The sequence below is a fragment of the Epinephelus fuscoguttatus genome, linkage group LG6 (assembly GCF_011397635.1).
Source record: "Epinephelus fuscoguttatus linkage group LG6, E.fuscoguttatus.final_Chr_v1".
Taxonomy (NCBI): Eukaryota; Metazoa; Chordata; class Actinopteri; order Perciformes; family Serranidae; genus Epinephelus; species Epinephelus fuscoguttatus.
In genome coordinates, this window is record NC_064757.1 from 6664083 (window position 1) to 6691137 (window position 27055).

Here is a 27055-nt window from a genome sequence, read left to right on the forward strand (position 1 = left end):
AAGGGCATCAACTTCATTCATTCATTCATTTTCTAACCGCTTCATCCTCTTGAGGGTCGCGGGGGCTGGAGCCTATCCCAGCTGACATCGGGCAAGAGGCAGGGTACACCCTGGACAGGTCGCCAGACTATCGCAGGGCTGACACATAGAGTGAATGTGTGTCACACTCACATTCACACCTACGGACAATTTAGAGTTACCAATTAACCTAGTCCCCAATCTGCATGTCTTTGGACTGTGGGAGGAAGCTGGAGTGCCCGGAGAGAACCCAGGCTGACACAGGGAGAAGGGCTCCCACACCTGGGATCGAACCGGGAACCCTCTTGCTGTGAGGCGAGAGTGCTAACCACCACACCACCGTGCTGCCAGCATCAACTTCATAGTTATTTAATACATTTGACCAATGCATTAGTCAATTAACCATTATTATTATTTCAAGCAGGACACGATGTCAAGCTCAGCTCACATCATCAGTTGATCTCAAGCAGCCCTCAACTGATGGATCAGCTGATTGATGGAAGGAAGTCAGCTGATAGATGATCACATGATTCCTTTCTATGCAACCAATTGGGAAACCTCATTCAGTGACCCTATTTAAACTGCTTTGGTCTGCCTGCTGTTGCTGCTTCCTCTGCAAGCGGTTTTGCCACCCGCCTCCAACCCAGCTCCTCCTTTTCATGCTGTGTCTGACTTATCAGTGTCATTTCTGTTTGTCACTGATGCTTGCTCTGTTCTGTTTCCAGGGGGGTCTTTGCTGCTGCTCTGGCTGCCTTAGGCTTTCCATGCAGCCACATGGAAGGGCAGGGAAGTGTACTCTCTTTGCCTTAGGCTTTCCACAAAGGCACATGGGAGGGCGGACAGGTGTGCTCTCTCTGCCTTAGGCTTTCTGTGTAGACCCTAGGAAAGGCAGAGAAGCCTCAAAACAGAGCCATACCACCAAATCTAATAATGCAAATGGAAACTAAGTTTTCTTTGACTAAACTGTTCCTGACTGAATTATGGTTTTAATATACATTTCGTTAAAAGGTGTGTTTACATTTTCTGAGACAGCCGGGCTTTTATCATTTTTATGTACATAAAGTCTGACACAGTTCTAAATTTGTTCGCAGAGTAGGAAAAAATTCAGGTAGTAAAATACTGATGAATCGCAGATTTCTACAAAAACGTTTAAGCACAGATTTGTGCACATGCACTATTTGTGAATGAGGCCCAATGTGTGAAGGTACTGATGGAAGACTGAAGCTGCTGAAACGTATGTTTGCACATCCCTTCAGTGCAGGGATGCACGATATTTTTATTTTTTGCCAATATCTGACATGGTGATATGCTTATATATAACAACTAATTTGGCCGATAACTGATACAGTTATTGATAACAGCAGATGGAGACATGGAATGCTTTTTAATGTATGTAATATTAATTCATTGTGCAAAATAAGAAAAAGCATGTTGGCCAATTCTGATAATTCATTTTAAAGCTGATATTGGCTGATGCAGATGATGTACTGATATTATCAACATGTTGGCTGTTGGTTTGGAGAGATAAGTTTTCAAGATTTCCAACTTTGCCTGGAAGTTCATATGTAATTATCCCAAAATGTTAGAAAAAGATTTCTGCACACTTACATCTATGCAGTATCTCACTTTATTGTTAAAGGGAAATTTCGGTTTATTTCAACCCGTCTCCTATCGTCCTAAATTTGTTTCAAGTCACTAGTGACATAGAAATAATAGTTAGCATGTTAGCCGTTAGCCTAGATACAGCTGTAGCGTCAGACCTGTTAAAACGGAATTTAATGGGCATCCTTTCAAGTGCAAAGTTAGTCCACTAAACAAGCTTTTTCTCCACAAAGACTGCCTCATATCGTTAGGATAAATGTCAGAGAACGTATAGAAAACGACATGTAAACGTGTTATCTTACCTTACCGGTGTGGTGCCATGTTTGTTGTTTACCATTTAGCTAAGGCTGCAACCGGTCCCATTCCTTGCAACAGAGGTATTCCTCTTCTGTGGGCATTGGGGCACAGCATTCACAGGTAATGTTACACCACCAATCTCCAGAGCTAAAGCCTTGCAGCAGCCATTCCTCCTCTGTCGTCCTCTACCTGTTTTGCCTCTCTTTCTCCTCCTCCGTTCTTCAGTTTCACAAAGCTCTTCGTCAGTGTATTCTTGTTCCAGAAACAGTATCCCTAATACTCTGGATAATCCACAGACCTCATTGTGCACTATCGTCATTGGAACTACAGGTTACCAAAGAAGAGAGTCTCCATTAGAAATGAAAACTGATATTGATACTCTGTTCTGTGGATCAACCAGAGTAATGTGGACACAGTGTAATTTTCAGTGTGAGCAACCTATCAACTAAATTTCTTCTATTGCATTTGGGTGGAGGCAGAATTCCAGAGGCTTTACTTGATTTAATTCACTGTTATTTCCTCCTTGGTTTGAGACAGTGGAAGATATAAATTCAACTGAGTAATGTGGATGGTATTATCATTATTATTATTAGTAAGGTATTCTGTGCCTTGTGTGAATAATTAAACAAATGTCTTGATGGCATAATAGTGTAGTAAACATGAGGTTAACAAACTTGAAATAAAGCAGCAGGATCCTGCACATCATTGTTCTCTGAGTGTATTCAACACCAAAAGTTACAATAATTAAGCAGAACAATAAGTCAGTGTTGCACAAATATCTAAAGAACTTGTTGTTCAGGCAGAAAGCACTCAGACATGCTTGAGGTTGTTCTGTTGGATCAGCAACAGCTAAAACAGTATGGGATAATTTCATAAATACAAAGCCATGCATCTGAAATACATCAAAGCCATCAAAATTTAAATCGTGTGATAACATCCAGTGACAGCTATCTAAACAAAGCCTGCAGTAAAAGTATGATGAAACATTTACAGTGGGAACATAGCTGAAGGTCACAGACTCTGATGGGTCACAGAATACAGTGTAACATCTGTTATCTCATAATTATGAGACCTTTTCTTGTAATGATCAGATAATAAGTCACAATTATGAGATAAAGATTCTAGTTTATTTGTTTTTCACTTTGGTGAAAGTAATGATCTTCTGTTCTGCTGAAGCTGACATTTAAATATTATTGTCTTGTTACAGCGGTGTGTAAAATAACAAACATTTCTCAATTGTTAAGACTTTCCCTTGTAAATGTGAACATTATCTTACAGATGTCCTGAGAGGCAAGGTTTTTTTTTTTTTGGTAGGCACTGTTGGCCAAAACAAAAAACTCTTCTTTGTGTGTGTGTGTGTGTGTGTGTGTGTGTGTGTGTGTGTGTGTGTGTGTATCACTGGTCTACCTCTTTGTCTTAATCCTGACTGTGTGGTGTATTTGGCCTTCTGTATGACTCTTCCACAAATATGAGCTACTGTATAAGAGCTGAAATGACGACTGTGTAAACCCAGTCTGTTTGCTGTAGGGCTGTAGTCAACCAAAGAAAATCTTGGTAAAAGTCGCACATAATCTTCAACTAATCGATTCATCGTGGGGAAAAAAAAAAAAAATCTGCACGTTATTTTTACTTCTGCAGTGGTGTGTCTGTGTCACTCTGCAGTTACACCTCCAAAACACTAGTCGGCGGTAGAGGACCGTGTTAAGTGCCGTAAAGTTTAGTTCAAATCAAACTTTATTTACATTTGATTCAAAACAAACATTAAATATGGCTTAATAGCGACAATTTCAAACACAAGTACACAAATTGGCTTCACTATAACTCGCAGGATTCACAGACAAACAGCTGTCTTTATCTGGACACATTTCCCCCACCAATACAACATGCTAACGTTATTAGCACAAGTCTATGGCATTTTACATTGTATAAATTAGCCTATTGTCTAGCGATCTTTTCCTCTTCTCATATAAAACCAAGGACAACAGCAACATGTAACAAAGGTAACGGCACACAATTTGGCTTCATTACAACTCACAACATTCACCAACAAAACAACTGTCTTATACTAAACACGTTTTCCAAACAAATACAACATGCTAACGTTATTAGCGCCAGCCTATGGCATTTTACATGGTATACATTAGCCTAGTGACGAGCGGAGATTTCCTCTGTTCATATGAAGCCAGGATAAATCCCGAAGTATAAATCCCTAAAGCACAGATCACACACACGACTTAAAATGCTATTTTAGTGGAGGCTTTACTGTCTTCACAATTTATTGTTTCTTATCTGTGAAATACAAGTAAATACAAACTAGGCTACTTTCCACTGAGAGAATTGGTGTCAACTTACAGAAACAGACAGGATGTCACCGCAACGCTTGTTGTTTTGAAAACAGCCCCATTTTCACAGGTAACTTAGCCTGTCCCTCCCACTGCAGGAAATAATGGATTAATCCTTGAAAGCTATTGATGTAGTACTTTTCTCCTTATGAAAGTAACACAGCGATTATTCGACTAATGAGAATTTGGTCGGACGAGAGCATAGCTACCAAATAATCGACTAGTCGACCAGAAGACTACAGCCCTAGTTTGCTGATATTTGAAATGTGTGTGGTAGGCAGATCAGTATTTAATGGTGGCGTCGCTGTTTCTAAACCAAGGACTAGAATTCAGGTAGAATTTAAATGATCCTAGACATAAAGGTCCAGGTGAAAAATACCCAACTCAATCATTTATTTTGTTGCAATTCTATGTTCTTACATTAATAATGACTTTTTTTTTTTTTTTTTTTTTTAATAATTTGTCATATCATTATTGCAAAAATACCCTGAAATATCGCAATATTATGTTAGGGCCATATCACCCTCTCCTATCGTCACACAGTGCCGAGTATCGATTTTTTTATTATGACAAATATAGATTTAACTTTAGGTAGCCTACTAGAATAATATAATCAATTGCCAGTCCACTAGATACATTTTGGTGCTGTAAAAATGGCTGAAGTAACATGAACAGACCGAAAACTTTTCTCAAACTTTTATTAGATAAAACAGATGGTGACAAAGTTTTCCTTTGGGGACATAATTTACAGTTGAAAAAAGGTAATAAATCGCAATATATTTATTTTATCACAATGCTCAGCATATCCCAACCCTTAACTTAAGTATTGTGATAATATTATATCGTGGATCTTCTGGTGATTCCATCCCCCAGTAGATATATATTATAAAATGACCTCAGGTCTGCTATTATACACTTGCAGACCGACTATTGTGTTTGTTTTACTTGTTAGGGCTATGAATGATGTATGATGACACAACATTAAATTTACACCAGTGATTCATTAAAATGATGCACAGGTCACTGTTCTGATGATATTTTTTTAATGCATTTTTTCAACTATGTTTCTGATGTACTAGTGTTACCTTTTACACCTAGTCTTTGTTTTGATGAGTAAATAAGGCAAGCTATCATGTGCTAATTATGCACTCATACAAAAATAAGTAAACAATCAATAAAATTACTTAAGATCTGACATCAAAAAAATAAACCCAGCTGTTCATTACAATTTTTCTATTAAGGAAATTTGGGAAGCTGTTTGTTGCTGTAACTTTTTATTCTTGTTGCACTTCCTGTGGAAAATAATAAAATTATATTTGTAGAGAAACAAAAAAATGCTTTGATTATGATAGGTCCTGCTGTAGCCAAATGTGAGTTTCACTATTTGTTCAACTTTATTGGAAATTTTTATTATGTAGCTTGCAGAATGAAAAAAAGCCAGTGGAGGAGAGACGATAGGTGATGAAGAGGGATGTAATAAGTGTTTGTTATGCTCAGGGTGGCATATTTTACCTATTCTGTCTGAGATGCAGAGAAAGGGGGCTGGGGGTCTTTAAGTAAGCAACATCAGATGGACCCTAATCCATGTGTTGATGATTGTCCCATATTTAATATCACTAAAATGATCAAGTTAGACTGTCACAGCAACAGCACGTGAACCTCAATCAGACATGATAACTGTAGGGGAAATTAACCCCAATATATATGGGCTCAAGGATGTGGATAAGCTAAGTAACTTTATACCCAAACTTTTTTTGACTTCATGTGAGCAACTTTCATAGAAAGGAACAGGGCACTGCCTCCAACGCTGCATCCAGTTCTACTGGGTGAAACAGTTTCAGAACATAAAACCACACCTTGTTGTTTTGACATTTCTCTTTGTGTTCAGGTTTGGGAACAAGATTCATGTCAGTAGTGAACTTTGGAGTTGTTGTTAAGTGTATTTTTGAACTTTGAGAGCTAGGGTAGCATTTTCCAGTTTGTCTCCAGTAACTGGCAAAGGTAGCAGAGAGTGTTCAGCAGAACTCCAGCAATTAGGGTCTGTGTCCATCAGAATGTTTTTTTCTGAGGCTGGCGTATTTTTGTTCTGCTTTGCAATGGGCGCCGTGTATTTATGCCATGTTACAAATGCTGGCAGTGCGAAGAGGTGTTGAGCATCAATTTTGCACTAAGCACTGGCTGTTGGTCTTTTTTCTAAGCACCAAGAGTTGAAAAATGTCCAACTTTCGGTAAAAAGGCCATGTTGGTCATGGTCATTTCAGTCGTTGAGTCACAGTGTAAGAGAGACAAATCATCACATCTTACACGTACTGAAGGTGCTGAACAACAACATCACCCATCCATTCATACATGAGGCCGGGTCACAGGGGCAGCAGGCCAAGCATAGCACCCCAGATGTCCCTCTCCCCAGAGACACTTTCCAGCTCCTCCTGGGTGACCCCAAGGTCCAGTGTGTTCTGGGTTTACCCCAAGACCTCCTACCAGTGCGACGTGCAAGAACAGGAGGCATCCTAATCAGATGCTTGAGTCACCTCAACTGACCCCCTTTGATGTGAAGGGGCATCTCTACTCCGAGCTCTCTCCTGATGTCTGAGCTCCTCACCCTATCTCTGAGGCTGAGCCCAGCTACCCCATGGAGCCATTTGTATCTGTGATCTCATTCTTTTGGTCAGTACCCAAAGCTCATGACCATGGGTAAAGTTTGGCATGTAGATGGATCAGTAAATAGAAAACTTCACCTTGCAGCTTAGCATCCTCTTCACCACAACAGTCACTGCAGATGCCGCACTGAACCACCGATCCATCTCACACTCCATTTTACCCTCACTAGTGAACAAGACCTCGAGATATTTGAGCTCCTTTGTTTGAGGCAGTAACTCTCTCTCAATCCGGAGGGGCCAATCCACCGTTTTCCAGGAGAGAATCATGGCCTCAGACTTGTAGGAGTTGTCATCCCATCCCAACCCATTGTCGGGATGGGATGACAACAACAATGGAGGAGAAATCTGTCAATATACTGTATATAGGCCTGTTATGTTTCCTCTCATGAATTCACACAGACCTGCGGGTCTGTCCTTTCTCTCTCAGTATGCTTCAGCCTTCCCCTTATCCAAAGCATGTACTCTACCTTGTGCCGACATGTTTACTTCTGTGGATATTCTGTATCATAGGAACCAGACATGACTATCTCAGCTGAAAAAATGCCAAGCCCCCAAGGCACTCTTAAACACTCACAGCTGGGCAATTCCTAAGGAGCTCCTGGTGTTTTCAGCTGTAAAGAAAATGCTTTGGTGGACACAGAGCCTTAGATGCCCCCCTCAGAAATCTTGAGTTACACTATGTGGAACTGTCCTGTCTTTGGATAGTATGCTAACCCTCACATTATTTGGATCCCTTACTGGTAGTGGGGATTACTACAAACATTGTTCCCGGCCTGAATAGAAATCCCATTCATGTGGTATTTCTCTCCACTTCGACCCCCACCCTCCCTCCTCCCAATGATTTATTCAGTAAGCTTGAAAGAGAGAGAGAGAAAGGTAAAGAGCAAGACAAGTTAAATAATTCAGTGAGGATCTAGTAACAGGACAACATGGGCTGTTTTCCCATGTACTTCATACCTGCAGTCTGTTTTTAACTTCATCTTTAGAAGAATGCCACCTCAACATACAGTGTAAATGACTTCAACAAATTCAACAAAGTCAACAAAGCAAATCTATGTCATCAGACATTCAGACAGACAGACAGACAGACAGACGGAGACCCAGCCTGTTGGTTCCATGATGAATCCTGATACCTGAGTGTCACCTGAGCAGCTGACACTGGTGTTACATTTAACCACGCACACACACACAGCCACTCTCAATGCTAGTTCATTTGGAGCACTTGTTGAGGTTCAGCTGGGTTTGTTTCTTTTCTAAAAGCCATGGAAAATTTTTGGATGTATCAAGTGGAAAAGCTTGAGGAGGAGCAAGCCAAGCAGAAGCAGCAGACTGACCAACATGATGGAGATGAGGTGTGGAAAATTTGAAGAGTTTATGATAATTTTTCCACTGGTGTGTTGAAGTGATGGTTTATATTTGTAGCAGTGGTGGAATCAGTTGTCTTAAAAGTGTTATTATGTGTGGAGGGGTCTGAAATTACACAAAACAATGTGTTTAGAAGATCAAATTTCTCATTTCAAAGCCCTCTTGTGGATTCATAGAGAAGCTGAAAGTGTTGATGTTCGCTAATAATGTTTCCTTTTGGAAATTAAGACTCAATTGTCTGATTTTTTACAGACAGCAATTTGTGTCTATGTAGGAAATGGTGATCATGATCATGATAGTCTGCCGACTGTACTTCCAACTGACGCCTGTCAGAAGCCTGTCACCCTGAGATAATGACTGGTGTAAGAAAAAATGATACCACACTGCAACAGAGAAATAGTCCTGCAAAGTACAAATCAGCACAATTTAGTAGTTTATACACTGCTGGGTTGTTTACTCTATAATGATGCAACATATTTTATCTTTTGTCATATGTTTTACAATCCTAATCTGAAAAGTAACTAATCCATTCTATCCTCACTCATGAGATATGTAAACTCCTTCGCTTGGTGCAGTAACTCACTCCCAACCCAGAGGGGGCATTCCACAATTTTCCAACAGAGAGCCATGGCCTCAGAATTGGAGGTGCTGACTCTCTTGCTTCACACACACTGCAAACTGCCCCAGTCACCAGCATGCACTGCCTACATTCCATTGAAGCCAACAGAACCAGATCATCTGCAAAAAGCAGAGATGTCCCCAAGTCAGTAAATAAAGTAAATACAGTATTAAAGAAGTACCGTACTGTACAAGTACTGTAGTAATGCAAGGAAATATTGACATGTTTAAGTCCATGTCACCAGTAAACAGTGTTTTGATAGATAATGCTGTAATTACAACATTTTTTTAGTCCATCGCTTCGTGATAATTATTAGCTTTTACAGCAGCAGCTAGGGAATGCTTAACTAAGATCACTGAAACAAAATTTTGTCAACATATTATGGGGCTGATTTTTGTTGTACTATATTATGGGGAAAATGAAGACAATATACAACTTGTCATTTTCTAACAAATTAATTTGAACTTATTTACCAGTGTAACCGTACAACCCAGTCCCCAGAATAAGTGTTGGCATTGTACGTTTCATGTAGCAGTTATGAAGCATTATGTTTCTTTATGTTTCAACAATGCTGGGGTTAACGTGTGGTTATGTTTAGACACAAAAACTGCTTAGTTATGCTTAGGAAGAGATCATGTTAAGGCTTAAAATACCTGTTAAAATACCCATATCTGTACTGGGGCCTCTCTGCCTTTCCTCAGGCCTATGTAGAAAGCCTATGGTGGAAAGAGCACACCTGTCCACCCTTCCACATGCCTACATGGAGAGCCTAAGGCAGAGAGAGCAGTAGAAAAGACCCCCTGGGAACAGAACTGAGCAAGCATCAAAAACAAATAGATTTGACACTGATAAGTCAGACACAGCATGAAAAGGAGGAGCTGGGGTGGAGGAGGGTTGCAAAGCAGCTTGCAGAGGAACCAATAACAGCAGGCAGGGCAACTCCAGCCCACACGTCGAAGTATCCTTGAGCAAGATACTTAACCCCAAGTTGCTCCTGATGGCTGTTTCAGCAGTTGGCACATTGTATGGTAGCCTCTGCCGACTGCTGACTGAGCTGAACCTTGAGAGTCTTGTATTCATACAACACAATCTGGTTCAATTCCAATATGAAGTAATACCATAGCTAATAGCACCAATACGAACACTGTTACTATTATTATTCAAATCTGCTGGTGCATTGTCATGCAGGGACAGAAATGTATCATGGTTTTTTGAGGTAAATGCATTTTATATTTGCTACTTCTGAATGTATTTTAATTACCAACAATAATTGGGCGGTTGTTTTCATGTTAGTATAAGAAACAGATAAAGGAGTGTGTGAATTTGCTGAACTAATTAGGTGACCTCTGCACGCTTGCAAACAACAGCAACAGAGAGGCACAGTGTTTATGTGCCCCGAATATGATCTAATATGAGATGGATCTTTTGTTTATTTGTTTTTAGGTATCGATCCTGTAGGCACTAGTCTTGATATTCAGTGCAAATGAGTTTTAGTTGTATCAACACATTTTGAGGAGTGCTTTTAAATGTGTAAGAGTTCACTCTAGGCTCGTGTTGTGTCAGGCCCTGCAAAACTTGATTCACCAAAATTTTTGTGAAAAGAGATAAAAGCTTATTGCTCCAAAGGCACAGTACTTCAGGCTGGAGGTGCTAACACATGATCAGAAAAAGAGCCCACAAGTGCTTGAGGTGTAAAGTTACAATTTTTAGTATTGCCATGTGGTGTTTTTGTATATTAATTTTTTGGTTGGTTTTGGGGGTTTTTTTCAGCTCCCTCTAGTACTGTATACCCATGACAATAGTGTAAAGGTCCAGGTTTGGAAATATCTGCTGTATACAGTCATGTTACTGTTAAATGTTTAAGTGTTGTGAGCACCACAATTAAAAACCTTTTCCCCTGGACTAATAAAACCAAAACTATCTGTTTGGTAGAGTTTAGTGAGAAAATATAAGTCATGCTGCTGCCCACTATGACAGATACAAATGCAAGAGTTGATTTGAGCTGTAGCCTGCAAGATGTTTCCATGTCATGACAATGTGCTGCCCTCTGTCCCACACAGGTGATATGTTGTGATGTTTTGTATCTATGCTGCCATTTGTCCAGTTGGTGTGTCAGCGTCAGTGCACCTCATCACAGCTTGTGTGTATTTGTTTTGTGCAAACTAAAGCTGTTGATGTTGGCTGTGTGAACCTTTGTGAAACTCAACTTACATTGTCCTTTAGGCTTTTCAGAATGCCATCTACCCTGATCAGCCAAAACATTAGAGTGAGTAACACATTATTGTCTTGTCACAGTGCAATGTTCTGCTGGAAATCTTTGGGTCCTGGTATTTATGTGGATGCCACTTGACACGCATCCCCCACCCAAACACTGTTGCAGACCAAGTACACTCCCTCATGGCAATGGCACTCTCTGATGGCAGTAGTTTCCCCCAGCAGGACGTTGCACCATGCCACACCACAAAAACTGTTCAGGAATGGCCCAAAGAATGTGACAAAATGTTTGGACATCAGCCTGGCCTCCAGATTCCCCAGATCCCAATCTGATGGAGCATTTATGGTATGTGCTGGTAGTACCCCACCTCACAACCTACAGGACTCAACAGATCCACTGCCACCCCCTGGTGCTAGACAGCACAGGACATCCAGAGGTCCTATGTCTGTGCCTCGAAAGGTCAGAGCCAAGTCAGATCCAAAGAGGCCCAACTGTCGATTGGACTTGGCTTTGACCTAACAAGGCATGGACATATGTAGGACTTTGAGGGTCCCAGCATGTCCCACATTTACTCAATTGCTTGAGATCTGGGTAATTTGGAGGCCAGTTCAATGCCTTGAGCTCTGTGTCATATTCCTCTGGCCATTCCTGAGCAATTTCTGCAGAGTGGCATGGCGCATCGTCCTGGGGGGTCAGTACCATCAGGGAGTGCTGTTGCCATGAGGGGGCGAACTTGGTCTGCGACAGTGTTTGTGTGGGTGATGCGTGTCAATCCACGTGAACCGAGGACCCAAGGTTTCAAGCAGAACATTGGATTGTAACCAGATGATCAATGTTATATGTTTGAAGGGTCGGTGGCTGTCCTTAATTTAATGAGCGTCTACTTGTTGGAGTGCCAGTTTATAAACCAGTTCACTTTTTTCTACAGCTTCACCCAATGAGGTCTCTATTTGAGACATGAGACGCTGTCTTCATTTAACTTTCTTTTGTATTATTATATTCTCCCTGCAGTCACCTGGCTCAGGCTCGCCCTCTCCTCCAGGAGCAGAGTCATCCAGCAGACATCTGCTGCAGGAAGACAGCTTTGAATCTTCTCCCTCTGGTAAAGAGGTGTGTTCAATTTTTTAGTTCATTTTACTATTCATTACACATTCACTAATGTTTGTAATGTTTAAAAGAATGATTCACCTCTCTTTTTATTATTAGTCCAGGAGAAGCCTTGCGTCTTTCCCCACATATGTAGAAGGTGAGTCTTTTATCCTCTGCTGCAGAGGTTTTCAATCTCTCAAGGGAGAGTTGGAGGGATTTACTGTATGAAGTTAAAGAGACACAGTAGATACATGATTGTACTCTGAAAAAATGTGAATTTACCATATATCCTTAAATAGTTGGATAGTTATCCTTCAGAGGGTATCAGGCTTTTGTGTAAAGTAGGTTTATGTTGGAGATAGGCTATTATTTCTAAGTCACTCTGTTTGATAGGTACATTTGAGCATAATTTAATAAGAAGCCTCCTTGTTCTTTGAACTGCTTTGTATGCACTTTCGATTTTCATGCCTCCACACTGTGGCTGGAGGCATTGCGTATGTATGTTCATCCTATCCTCATGAATATTATATCTCAAGAAGGCCTAGAGGGAATTTCTTCAAATTTGGGACAAATGTTTACTTGGACTCAAGGATGAACTGATTAGTGGTCAAAGGTTAAATGTCAAGGTTGCTATCAGCTGATAGCACAAGAAGACTTTGAGGGAATTTCTTCAAATTTGGCACAAATGTCCATCTGGACTTAATAATGAGCTCATTAGATTTTGGTGGTCAAAGATCACGGTCACTGTGACCTTGTATTCATCTCATTCTTGTTAACCCAAGGTCTCAAGAAGGTCTTGATGGAATTTCCTCAAAACTGGCACAAACATCCACTTGGACTTAAGAAGAAACTGATTAGAAGTTAGTGGTAAAAGGTCAAGGTCACTGTCACCTCATAAAACATATTTTGGCCATAACTCAAGAATTCATATACTTGTTAGGACAAAATTTCACACAAATGTCTGATAGGATAAAGTATTGAAGTGATGACATTTTATTTCCAAAAGATCAAAGGTCAACTTCACTGTGACATCATAACGATCTGCAAAAACACTTTTCTGGCCATTATGCAAAGTCATAACTCATGGACATAAAGAAAGACATTTGGTCAGAGAATTCTAGTTTGTTACTCCATTATGTTGCTAATACAGATTCAACACTTCCTGTATCCATTTTAAATTAAAAGCTCTCTAACTTTATAGGACAGAAACCCTTTTGATAACAAGGCTTTTTTGAGAATGCATGTATCAAGGTTTGAACACTACCTCTGTCTCCTGTGATTCCTGTGCTAATCAGGAATCAGGACCAGAAAAGGCTTAAGCATTATTTTGCTCTAAGCTAAATATTGAAGGCTACAATCATTACCTGAAAACAAAGCAGTGTCTGTACATTAATCATGGATTAGGCCTGAAAAGAATGCTCAACTGTCTGTTTGTGTTTTTAACTTAATGCTATGTTACTCCAAACCTTGTTTTCTGTAATAACTACTACTCAGTACTGTAAATGCACTTTTCTTTTACCTTTTTTATGGTTATGTATGTTACTTTAAATTGAATACTGGACCCACTGTCGTGCTGGTAAGCTTTTGGCAAACATTTTGGAATAAATCATGACAAAGTGATGGACAATTGGAGGGTTGTCCTTCTAATCTCTGCTTGGCCTATACTGTCAGTGTTAAGTATGTTGAAGCAGATTCCCCAGTGATGCCCTGGTAGTACACAGCTTATTGAACTGCACTGCTGATCTAAGCCTGTTTTTAATGCTCATTAGCATTTCCTAAATGTCAGGGCCCTCAGTAGCCAATAAAGATGTAGGAGGGGAAAGACGGGTGAGGGGGAGAGAATGGGGGAAGAGGATGGGGAAAGATAGGGAAATTCCAGTTCACCAGTCACATTACATCTGTGTTTTTTTCCAATGGGTGCACACACACACACACACACACACACACACACACACACACACACACACACACACACTATGTCCCACTCCAGTTATGAGAACATGATGCTATGGAAACTTTAGGCCGTCACTGTGAGTCAGACGGCAGCATACGTTGTCAGTGTGTTGCCACATCATTTCATTAGTAGTTCCTTTCCCATGGCTACCACTCTCTAATGACACATACATTTTTAATAGTTTAAAAGGTGTAACTAATGGCATTAATAAATAATCTGCCAATAGATCAGTAATTAACCACTAATTAAAATATTTGGCAGATTGTAACAAAGTATCTTGCTGGTGTTTATCATCCTCCAGTTTGACGATCATGTAATTTGGCACCGAGTGCAGGGAAAATAGAGACTAAGGTCTGAGACAGGTCATTTCACCAGATGTGTTTCCAAGTGATTGTGGATTTCCAGAGGAATATTCATGAGATATCAGCTATATTGATTTCAATTTAATGTGATTATTTATTCATTTATTATTGTATATTTCATATATGTCTGTCCAGTAGAATATTACAAACCCATACCTTTTGTTTAATGTCTAGCATTTATAATTTAAGTATAGATGGATGGCTTATCACAGATTAACAGTTAAAAGCAAGCAAACAAAACTCAATTCATAAAGAACCTTCCAACCAGTTTTCTAAGAAAATGAAGTATTCAAACCATTTTGGGTGGGGTCAAGCTGGATTTTTTGGGCCCAATCTAAGCTCTATGCTGAGAGCAGCTGACATAGTATTAAGAGCGACAAAGACCACGATGGGTGGGATGGGAGGTGAATGGGTCAAACAAAACTGGAATTTTCAGCCATAAGGCTGCAGTTTATGTCCATCGTGAAACCAAAAGTCACTGTTGTTTTAACATAATGTTACATAGGCCTAACTTATACAGTCTCTCACCTGACTTATTTAAGTCACATTACATCACAGTTACGTAACAAACGTACCTCTTTTAACCCAAAACATGAGCTTTTTATAAACCTAATCAATTACTTGAATTGCCTAAACCTAACTGCATTAGGTTTTATGTGTTTGGTGGCGTCACATAGATCTGCTAAAGGGTGTCCTGTGTGTCCAATCAGATGCTAAGGGGTGTGACAAAGTCATGGTATTTGACGACCTGGAATGAGAACGGGTTGGACCCAATAGGATCACATAGTTAGTCGTTTTTTTTGTTAAACACACTCTACTGCAAGCCTCAATATTTAATTAGTATTACTATTATAAAATGCTACTCCTACATGCTTTAATTTTCCTGTTAAAATAACAAAATGTACCTATACCAATGAATCATTTTTCTGGAATTTCTGGAATTTAAATTTATGTATTGTTATAAATGTTCATATGTTATAAAATGTTTTAATATAACACATTGTAAGTGACGGAACAAAAATTAAACTTAAAATTAGCCTTTTGGCTAACACTGGCACATATACAGTGATATTCATCAATGTGTATTGTCCTGAGAATATATGAAAATAATAGTAAATTGAAAAATATGAAAAAAAGGAATTACCTGAAAAGTAAAAACACAAACAACGTAACAAAATAAAATACAGTATACCATACACTATACTATAAACTGTCAGTTAAATATTATTTTATTTTTTCCAAGATCCAAATTGGTGAGCCCATTAGAATATATTTAAAAAAAACATATTTGGATTTTTATTTTTTTTTTTTTGTTTAAGAAAGTAATCTCTCTATTATAATAAACTTCTTGTTATACATGTATTTAAGTTATTTCCTTCTGTATTTCTAGTGGTTTAGTTAAATTCAGCTAATTTTCCGAACTGTGATGGGGAAACCTTGTGTTGTAGTGAGACTGAACCCCTCTCCTCCGTCTAGTCCCAGGCCCATGTGACCCAGAGGACCTGATAGATGGGATCATCTTTGCAGCCAACTACCTGGGCTCCACCCAGCTGCTGTCGGATAAGACTCCATCCAAGAACATCCGCATGATGCAGGCACAGGAGGCTGTCAGCCGCATCAAGGTGAAAACACACACTCATGTAGTGTATGCACACACTGGTTTGCATTTTTACATTCTATAGTCAATTGCAATGTTTCAAACTCAGTCGGACTGCAGCATTTTGGTACCAATTAAATAGATGATACATAATGTAGGCACTAAACATCATATTGTACCTGTAGTATTTTCTATATTCTTCTTTTTCTAAAACCCTAATTTTCCCATTTTTGTATTATTCATTTTTTTATTCAGTTCAATTTTATTTATAAAGCCAAATATCACAGATCACAATTTGCCTTATATCCCTGTCCTAGTAGTTCCTGTCTTACCAGTTATGACTGAAGTCATGTTATATGACTGTGTAACCAGTTGCATCTAATCCCAACTCTATTTGTCTGTTGTATGAACAGAAGTATATCTAAACATCCAAATCTACATCTCTGCCATACTCTTAAAGCCATATTGATAAAACATTCAATGTTTTTCAGATGTCATATTATCAGATGATATTTTACTCTGTACAAGCAGAAAAGTGAGATTATGCTCATCATATATAGTTGGCGAGGCAAGAAGCTCCATTCTATAACACCACTGTACCATCAGAGCGGACTGAGTGTTCCTGTAGCTCCAACAGCTCCGACCGAGAGATAAGTCTTCTCTCTAGTTGACAGAGATCCATTTAAACACATGCAAATTAAAGGCAGCTACAATGTATTTACATTTTTGTATGTTGTGCTCCTATTATGGTTATTATTGTAAAAGTTTGTGGTAATTGGAATTAATGGAAAGTGTACTAACTGTGCAGTTTTTTCCTATAATAATTAAATTTACATATAAAATACAAGTGCATGTCATGTAGCTTTTGCATAAACTATTAGTAAGTCTATAGATTTATATACTGTTGTTAGTTGTAATGTTAGTGTGCGTCACTTTAGAAATGCTGATATGATGTATGAAATGTACAAATGTTATGTATTAAAAAGGTACAATGCAAACATTTTCTTCTGGCGACTCGGCTGCTAAGTGAGTCACCCCGTGCCTACAATGTCACTAAACTGAGAGCTATGTTTCCATGGTAAAGGTCTTGTTGGCAGAGTTTTCTTCTCCAGCAGAGATGGCTGTTCACTACATATCTTCAGCACCACTTTCTGTAGTGTGGTTGTCCCTCTGGTTTGGGATTGTCTCCTTTGAATTTTCTTCTTTACGTTTCTGAAACTTGTTCAAAGACCTTTTAAACAGCTGTGATGCTCTTCTTGGCAGTTGTTGTGCTGAGATATGTTAGGCTACTGCAGGACATGTGAAAACATGGCCTACCTCCACTTAACATACCTGAAACTTGAGAGCCCAGATATTGCAGGTTTAATGAGGGTGTACCTATGTGTCCCTCATCAGTGCGTCCTGTGTCCTTGGGCTGAGGGAGTAGGTTTGACTTATATGTAGCCTTACAACATTACAAATCATGCATTTGCTTCATAGGCCTTTACAACCTGCACAGTATAAGACACTTTTTTTCCTCAGCCCTTTGATTCAGATTATGAAAAAGTCCTCAAAAAACCTGAATGAATAAAAAAAATGGATGTAACCTCAGGAAGATCAACTAAGGAGGGATCCCTCAGATTGACAATGATGACTTCTATCTGTGCAAAGTTTGTCACTAGAGAGGTGTTTTTACATTTTTCTATTGAAGGGGGAGATGTCTGTGCACTTCATAAAATCTGAGACTCAAACATACCCCAAGCAGGCCAGATTAGGTACGTCACTATTGAAAGCCAGTCGCTGTCTAATAAGGGAAACACAAAGTGACGGGGAAAACACACTTCAGACTATATTCCCATCCTCCCAGACCCTGAACATATCCCATATCCCATATCCTACCAGAATGCACTGCACCACACTAGACCAATAAATGGTCCTGCAGGTGGGTGATGTAATGTGCATTGCCTGTCTGAAAATAATGTGGCGGCTGGCTGGTAACAAACGATCTGGAATTACAGTTAAAAAGTAAGTTAAAATATATTTATGGAAACGTTTGAGTTGAGAAATAGATGCAATAACAGAATCTTGATACATATTTGATCAGCACTGCTTAGTTTTACTGTTTTATTGGAGTTTGGTTTAAAGTAGAGAAAGAGAAAGGTGTGGCTCTCTCCCTTGATCCACTTCTGTACTTTCTGTATCTATGGTGGCGATCATGCAAAAATAAGGAAGTACAATCTGTAGTTGGAGCAACAGCCCAAGAGTGTGCCAAGAGATCTGGGTGCTGGCAAGATGGAGGGAAGTTAAACGCTCAGAACCCATCTTGTTATGATACAAAACTGGTCAAAGTTGGCTAAGTAATCCTTTAACAAAGACAAAACACAAATCATGATTGTAGGGCCAAAAACACATTTATATGTGTCAAATACATCTCTCAGCCTTGATGGCAGAACCATTCTTCCTTATACATCAGTCAAAAATGTGGCTGTCACTTCTGACTCATCACTTTCATTCAAAAAACACATCAATAAGATCACAAAGATGGCTTTCTTCCATCTCATCCACATTGCCCAAGTTACCCCATTTTACACAGTCAGACACAGAAAGTGTCACTGATGCCTTCATCTCCTCCAGTGTTGGAGGCGGGGTATGTATTTCTTTTGGCATCATATTTTTGCATTTATAGCTTAGATAAGTTGGCTATGAACATAAGTCCTATACTTAAAAGGTTGTTTTTTTCTGTCTTTTGAATTTTAAATGGTTAACACTTAAAACTGCACCTGTCAGATGCAATTTGATGTCATCATAATTTCTTGCTTGGTGATAGTGCTTGGTAGATAAAGCTTCAGGTTTTGTTTTATAGGACGAAAGTGTGACAGTGTCACTTAACAGCTCCACTGTTGTTTCCCTGAATTTCTCCCCCCTGTATGACAACAGCTGACATTCCAATCTCATCCTACACATGCCACAATCTACCAAACTAAAATACTGTTTTCTTCCAAATTCTGTCATAACACTGATCACTAAAATTTCCAGGAAATATGACCTTGACATTTGGAAATTCTTCCCAGAAACCCAGGTTTTTTGCTTGAGTGAGCAGAACTGACCAGCTTGAAATGTGGGCTCAGCTGGCCATGCTTTCAGTTCCAAAAGAGGATTAATATACCCAGAACACATAGTGAATCAGTCCTCCCCAAGACATCCAGCAACAAGGAAGGTCTATGCAACAGATTATGGTTGCAATAGTAGGAGATTTTCATGGTACGATAACCATCTCAGAAAATATCACGGTTTCACGGTATCATGGCACTATATAATTTATATTATAATCACTCAGAATGACCCTTAAAGGAATGAAAATGGAAGATTTATTGTTGGTTGAACAAACATTTTATTACTATAATTTAAACTTGAAACTATTTTGTTAATGGAAGTATGTGTAAAAAAAAAAAATCCTTTTGAAAATACCTAAAATAAAGGGGAGATTCAACTTCCAGAAAATACACAGGGTATGATAATGGTCAACTTACAGTATACCTTGAAACCAGTATATTGCTCCAACCCTACAACAGATGACCTTAAACATCTGTGTGTATTTGATAGACGTTGGCCACCATTATAGTCTGTCTTTGTGCAGCCAGCCCAGTGAGTTTCACACTGCAAGAACAGAGGAGCCTATTTTGTGATGTGCTGTAGCTCTGTACAGAAATATGTGATCGTCAGCCCTCAGTCTTCTCTGGAGCCTAAACAACAGAGACACCTGCTGGTAGGGGAAGGCTAATACAAATACACATTGTCTTTATATTACCTTACATGGTGAAGTATCCAAAGGCTCCTACTGTAACATGAGTACACAGTGTTTTAGTATGAATAGAGTGAACACTGACAGCAGTCCAGAGTGTGTTGGCAGAAGGTATTCTACAGGCAGATGGTGGTCAGAACAGATGAGCTCCCCTGCTTTCAGCTGTAGGACAGGTAGAGGGTGAGGTGCTCTGCCCTGTAGCTCTGAGTTTTTCTTTGAACAGAGTATGATAGAACTGTTTTAGGAGCCTGCAAAGTAGACATTTTGATTGTCCTTTGTACTATCAGAATTGTGGCAAAATTCAAAATGAAGAATTTATTGTAATGCCTGCTAGACTTAAAGGTCCAGTGTGTAGGATTTAGGGGGATATAATGTTACCATAGAATGAGTTCTTTATATCTACGTAGGGAGCAGGTCCTTGTGTGCCGAGATTGCCATGTTGCACTGCCACGTTTCTACAGCTCAGAACGGACAAACCAAACACTGGATCTAATTATGGCCATTCACATTTTCACATTTTTGTGTTGGTCCCCGTGGTTAGCAGTCCCTCCAAGACAAGAGCATTGGAAAACACTGATTTTATTTTAGGGCTGCAATCAACCAAAGAAAATCTTGGTTGACTGAAATTTTACCTACTCTTTGACCAATCGATTGGTGGATGGGGGAAAAAAATCTGGTTACCTTTTAGACAGCACAACCTGGTGGCATATTGTGTCTATCAAAGCATTTTTTTCCTGTCACAGGGCTCGAAATTTAGACGTTAACTTTGGGGTCCACGATGCCATATGAGAGAGGGACTTACTATTTTTAGCCCAGAAGCTAACATTAGTCATTGTGCCACTCCAACAAGGTCACCAGTGTGATCCTATTCCTTTCAGAAGCTTTATAATCCAGCCTTGAACTGCAGTGTCTTTTTGAAGACTAAGTAAAATAAATCCATAATGGTAACACAAAGACACTGAATGTCTTTTGTGATTATTTATACATTTTACAATTAAAAAGGAGAGTTAAAAAGAGTGTTTAACTTTGGTTAAAATGTCACTGTCACCACTTTGTCCAGTCACATGGGAGAAGGGGCGGGACAAACACAACAAAGACCCAATCATTACAGAGGACAATTTGGAGTGCTGAACAACAACAGCTGATATTCTTCAGCTGGGTTTAAGAAACGCTGTGGTGGACACAGGACCTTATTAAGGTTACACCAGGGACTGTCTGACCAATGAGAATTCGGTTGGAACACAACGATCCAACGACCGAAACAATAAACTAGCCAACCAGAACTTTACAGCCCAATTTTGTTTTTTGTTTTTTGAACATGAAACTGCTCTAGTTAGTGTTATTACCAGTTCAGTCACCTGGTCCATTTGTTTTGGAGAGTAAGAGATCTCTGTGGATAATTCAGCTCCTGGTAAAAACCTTTTGAACATTAGAATCTAGAGTTATCAGAGAAACAGAGAAGCACAGATCAGCAGGTGCAGGGCTAACAGCCTGTTTCTGACATGCGGAACAATGAAGGAGAAACAATGATTTGTAACGTGAAACTGCTTCATTCAGTGTTTTTCCCAGTTTAAATAACCTTGCCAGTTTGTTTTGGAGGGGAATAATTGGGCTCCCAATAAAAACCTCCTGAGCGATGAACACTGAAGGAATTCTAAGCAGGAGAAGTTTCAGCAGGTTGCAATCTGCAATCCTCACCACTAGATTCCACTAAATCCCCCTAAATCTTACACACTGCTCCCTCATTTTACTTAACAAGCTGTAGCTGAAAGGTGAACAGTGGAGGAGAAGATGGAGAGGTGCAGCACAGACCACAGAGAGTTTGTAACATCATTGCTGTGTGTGCAATACTGCACAATGTATGCAAGCTGCAGCATGATTAGATGCCCTAGACAGGGCTGAAGTGGGTTGATAGGATTGGCTGGATCTGCTTTTACTATTATTTTATATTTGTGGCTTGCCAGGGCCACAAACAGCAAACTGCAAATTTCTTATTGGTAGAAACAGTAATGAGATCTAAGGTGTTTCTTTATTTAGCAATGAGATTTTACACATATAACCTGGATAACTCAGTGGTTTGTATTGTTAGCCCCTACACAAAACGTCGAAATCCAAAAATGTATTGCTATTTTCTGCATTTTCAATTGGCCCAATATTTCAAAGCATATCTACCAGAAAACAACAACACATCATCAAAAAGTCTACTATGTATTCTAAAACGGTTACATCACACTTTCTCCTGCTGAAGGTCAGAGCAGAGAGCTTCATCAACAACATGTGTTAGACCTCGGTTCACTTTTAGTGCAGTTCTTGATTATGTGATGCTTGATAAACACAAGTGCACTTTTAGTATTAAAGTGAAATTTAAAACTGGGCACATGAGCAAAGGGCATGCAAAGTTCTCCATCTTCAAATACTGTACAGATCAGGGGTAGGCAACCTGCTGCTCTGGAGCCCCACGCAGCTCTTCAGACCCTCTACAGTGGCTCCCTGTGGCTTTGACATAAAATTATCTGGAAAAGAATAATGGTTATTTTTTAACATTCAGTTTTTCATTTGTCATTGCTGTAGGCCTAAAGTGATTACTGCATTCTACAACTGTAAAAATGTGTAGTTTATACATTGAATTAAAAAACGTTTTAATGTTTCATTAACCAAAATGTGCCCTGGTGCCTTTTCCTCTAAATTTTGCCAAACTTCAGTGGCTGTGGCTAGCCTGGAGTCTCTCTAGCAAGGCTAGCTATACATTACAAATCCAACAAAGGAAAAGTCTTGGAATTTAAGTACTAAATAATTATAAATAGCCCACTGCCACCTTGTAGTAAATCACATTAACGAATGCTCATTTAGACCTATTTGTAATATTGATGGACTAATTTAGACTTAATATGCTGTTACCTATATTCAAATATGTTTTGCGGCATATATATTTTTATTTTTATTTTTTTTCTTGCTGACTCCTAAATGTTCATCACACACAAATACATCCATAAAAACAATATGAACACACCTACTCAATGTGAACAAAATGTCAAACACTGTACAGTATGATGTCACAACAGAATAAACAGCCCGTCCCCACCTCCCTCTCTGTGATCCAGTCAGTCTCTCCTGTGCACTGCTCTAACCCATGACTCTCCTGTCTGCTTTATTCCATGCCTGGCAGACGGCCCAGAAATTAGCCCAGAACAGGAAGAAGGTGCAGTACCTACATATCCGTCTCTTCCTCCAAACTGCAGAGCACTGTATCTCTTTCTCCTCTGCCTGGCTCTTTGTCTCTTTCTGTGTCTGTGTGTGCGTATCCCTGTCCTGTCCTTTGTGTCTTCTTCACTGTACTGTCATTCTGATGAATTGTTGGCATTTTCCTGAATCCAGCTTTGTATTGTTGGAGGTGTGATTTTCATTTGTACTGTATGGTCCCTCCCTTTGGTCTCCAGTCCCTTCACCATTTTTTCATTCCATATCAGACATTTTGTAATCGTCCCCCCCCACCCCACCCCCCATATAATTTGATCAAACTGGTCAGCTGTATGTCTTAGAATGCAGTTAGCTGGATGCAGGAAAGAGCTATGATCTTTCTGACACTGTGAGCTCTTACTGGGTTTGTGGTTTCATTAAGTGTGTTTTCTCTCTCTCTGCTGCAGATTCTGTATTTGTAGGTACACTGTGTGTGACCGTACATAAATACATAAACATCCTCTTGTTTACTAACCTACCCAGAGTCAGATGACAAAATGTTATGTCAAATCATCTCTGTGCATCTTGTGCAGACTGAGGTGTTATAGACTAAATGCTAATATCAGCATGCTCACAATGACAATGATAACACACCATATTAGCATGGTAACATGCTAATAAGCACTGAACAAAGTCATCTGAGGTTGATGGAAATTGATTACAGATCAATGAGATGTTTCCATGGATTGTTTACTATTGTTATACCTCGGATCCATTGTAATCATAAATCATGAAACTTTTACAAATGTTTTACATCTATATTTCAAGTACTCAGTGGGTGACTGTTTCATATAGATTTTGGGTGGAATAAGGCTTAAAAATGTATGTAAAATATATTTATTGATATATTTGAAGAAGAAAAGGAGTAGCATTTCAACTTCCATTGAATAGATGAATCAGCCTCATCCCAAATATTTATACTAATCGTAGTCATTGGTTGGATTAATGTCATGGTAACCCTTTTTAATAACCATCATCAATAAATGGTAAATGATAGTTAATTAATGTTTAATTCATAGTTACTTTACTTTTAACAAACAATTAAATGATGATTAATAATGATTACTAAATATTAGAATTTACATTATTTAAAAAGTTTAGTGTTGCACATATTGTAACATTTCAGTCAGACACTTTAGCCAAAGAAAACTTTATTTATATTTTGCAGTATTATATTTGGCAGTATGGCTCTGTTCTGGGGCCTCTGCCTTTCCTTGAGCATGTGGAGAAAGCCTAAGGCAGAGAGAGCATACTTCTCCGCCCTTCTAAGCACCTACACGAACAGCCTGAGGCAGGGAGAGCAGCAGCAAATACCCCCTGGGAACAGTACGGAGCAAGCATCAATGACAAACAGAAATGACACTGATAAGTCAGACACAACAGAAAAAGGAGGAGCTGGGGTGGAAGTTGCAAAGCAGCTTGCAGAGGAAGCAGCAACAGAAGGCAGGCTAGAGCAGTCTAAATAGGGCACCCTGAATGAGATTTGCCAATTAGTTGCATAGAAAGGAATCATGTCAACTATCAGATGACTCCCTTCCATCAATAAGCTGCTCCATCAGTTGACTGGGCTGCTTGATATCAGCTGATGTAGCTCAGCATGCCCTGGCTGAACTAACGCCAAACTCAGTTTAATATACGATATTAAATATTTGTTAATGATTAACAAATGATTTTTAAACCTTAAAGAAGTGTGACAGATAGATGGAGCAGATATTTGTAACACTTTGTTAATGATTAGTAATTGATTTGTAATCCATTATTAAACATTGTTTGGATGGTATATAGAAATAAATGATAATATAGAATGCCTTATTAAATGGTTAATGAATACTGTGTAGTGCACTGGTAAAAAAAAGAATTTGGGTAGCCATTATAATGGGACCATGTTTTTAAACTGTTAACACTATTATACATTATAGCATTATTAATAATCAGTAAACACCATTAATAATCATTTCATTATTTAACAGTAAAGTGACTGTTAACTAAAGTTTAATTTACTATCAATTTACCATTTATTATTGATGGTTAAAAGGAAGTGTTATGTATTTTACTTTACCAAAAATTGGAATGCATCTATATCATCATGATTATCATATCATCAGCATTTACAGGTAATACACACCTAACTTCACAACAATTTTCCCACTTAAATACTTGTTGATAGTGAATTACCCAGGTCAGGAAGCCATACAGTAGGTGTGAAAAATTTAACAAGCACAGTTCTAGGTAAATTTGCCCACTGCATGTTTAGAGTATCTAAAAAGGTATGCAGGCAACTAGACAGAAAAAAGATATTATGTTTGACTTTTTTTTAATATTTATAGAAATGATCAGTTAGGAGCTGTTAGAGTTAGCTCTGCAGCTTGAGTCCAGACTCTTTTAGTCAGAGGGTACTTTGACTAAAAGAGTCTGGACTTCTCTAACTTTCCTCTGGTTATAATGAAACGTTACTAAGCTCTAACTTTGAATTTCTGTGTATTCAGGAACACCCGCTCTTAAGGTTTTAGCCTTTTTATGTCTGCCTGTATGTTTTGTGAATATGGTTGTGTATATGTGTGTGTAGGCCCCTGAGGGTGAGCCTCAGCCCATGACAGAGGTGGATCTCTTCATCTCCACCCAGAGAATCAAAGTGCTCAATGCTGACTCCCAGGTACTTACTCTGACTGACGTACAACACACAGCTGTGTAGTGCCTATTCCTGCCACCTCACTGAGAAAGAACCAGCAATGTAAATATTACAAGATCTCTGGCAAACACACCGAAATGAAGCTAAGTACACTGTAGACTACACAGTTACATGTGCTACTAACCAGTCATTCAGCTAAAAAGTGAACTCCACAGTCTGATTGGGATTCAGATCAGATCGCTGTCTGGTTCTGCTTGTAATTCATTTAGGGAGTAAAGACTTTCTGGTCAAGAAAAAAAAGCAGGCCAGCCAACTAAATTCTGAAATGTGTAAACAGAACAAGTTGTATGTACTGGATTAGCCAGCTAGCAAAAAACACAGAGTTTACACTAATAATTCAGTCATTTTTTTTTTTTACCTCAGTTAAATGTGTTCAATGAAATTTGGTGGGAGAGAATTAAGGGCAGATGCATGATGCAGGTTGTTACGGCAGTGGGGAAAAGCAGCTTTATATTTTATGAATTGTGGGCAGACTTCAGCAATAACGTTAACAGAAATGTACATGGAGTCTTAATTCATAACGATAAACAGCAAAAGAAAAATGTGCACGTGAAATTAAATCTAAATATGAAATAAATTGTGCAATAAATATGCTTACACTGGCCTAAATCAGTAAAGATTTGGTGTCCCACTCACCCAAAGGTCCTGTCCCAATTGCCCAAATGAAACGCACACACAGATACAAAAAAAAAGAGGTTGAGGGTTAGTTAACTTAAACAGGTATGTCACGCCTCCTTGGAATATGAATGAATCTTCAGTATTACAGAAATATATCATTTGTTAAGCTATTTTTTTTAATTTATGGCTAGAAAGCTTGCAGAAGGAGTGAACACCCCAAATTCACCCTATAGTGAACCTGCAGTTCATGATTTCAGTTTACGGCTGATATTGGCGTTAAAATTAACTATTAGAATCGGCCAACATGCTTTTTCTTGTTTTGCATAATAAATGAATATTACATGAAAAATATTGTATTTCATGTCTCCATCTGCTGGTGGGCCATCACATGCATAATAGTATAGAGTATACATGCATAATACGATGTTATTTCCACTACAGAAGAGACTTGATTATCACTAAAACTAGGTGGGGAAAAAAGTGGATATATCAATATCAGCCAAATAAGTTGTTATATATCGGCATATTGGATATCAGCAAAAAAATCCAATATCATGCATCCCTACCATATAGTCTTTTTTCATGAGCTGTTATTAAAGGGATAGTGCAC

General features: G+C 38.9%; 1 protein-coding gene across 1 annotated transcript in view; it reads left to right on the forward strand.

The window, feature by feature from the left end:
* Nucleotides 1–27055, forward strand: part of apba1a (amyloid beta (A4) precursor protein-binding, family A, member 1a) — an 85271-nt gene that overhangs the window by 41464 nt on the left and 16752 nt on the right. The window contains exons 4-8 of the mRNA XM_049579873.1: nucleotides 12130–12228; nucleotides 12325–12364; nucleotides 16000–16145; nucleotides 23068–23100; nucleotides 25705–25791. Of these exons, the coding sequence (XP_049435830.1) occupies nucleotides 12130–12228; nucleotides 12325–12364; nucleotides 16000–16145; nucleotides 23068–23100; nucleotides 25705–25791 (405 nt within the window). The remainder of the gene's footprint in view (nucleotides 1–12129; nucleotides 12229–12324; nucleotides 12365–15999; nucleotides 16146–23067; nucleotides 23101–25704; nucleotides 25792–27055) is intronic.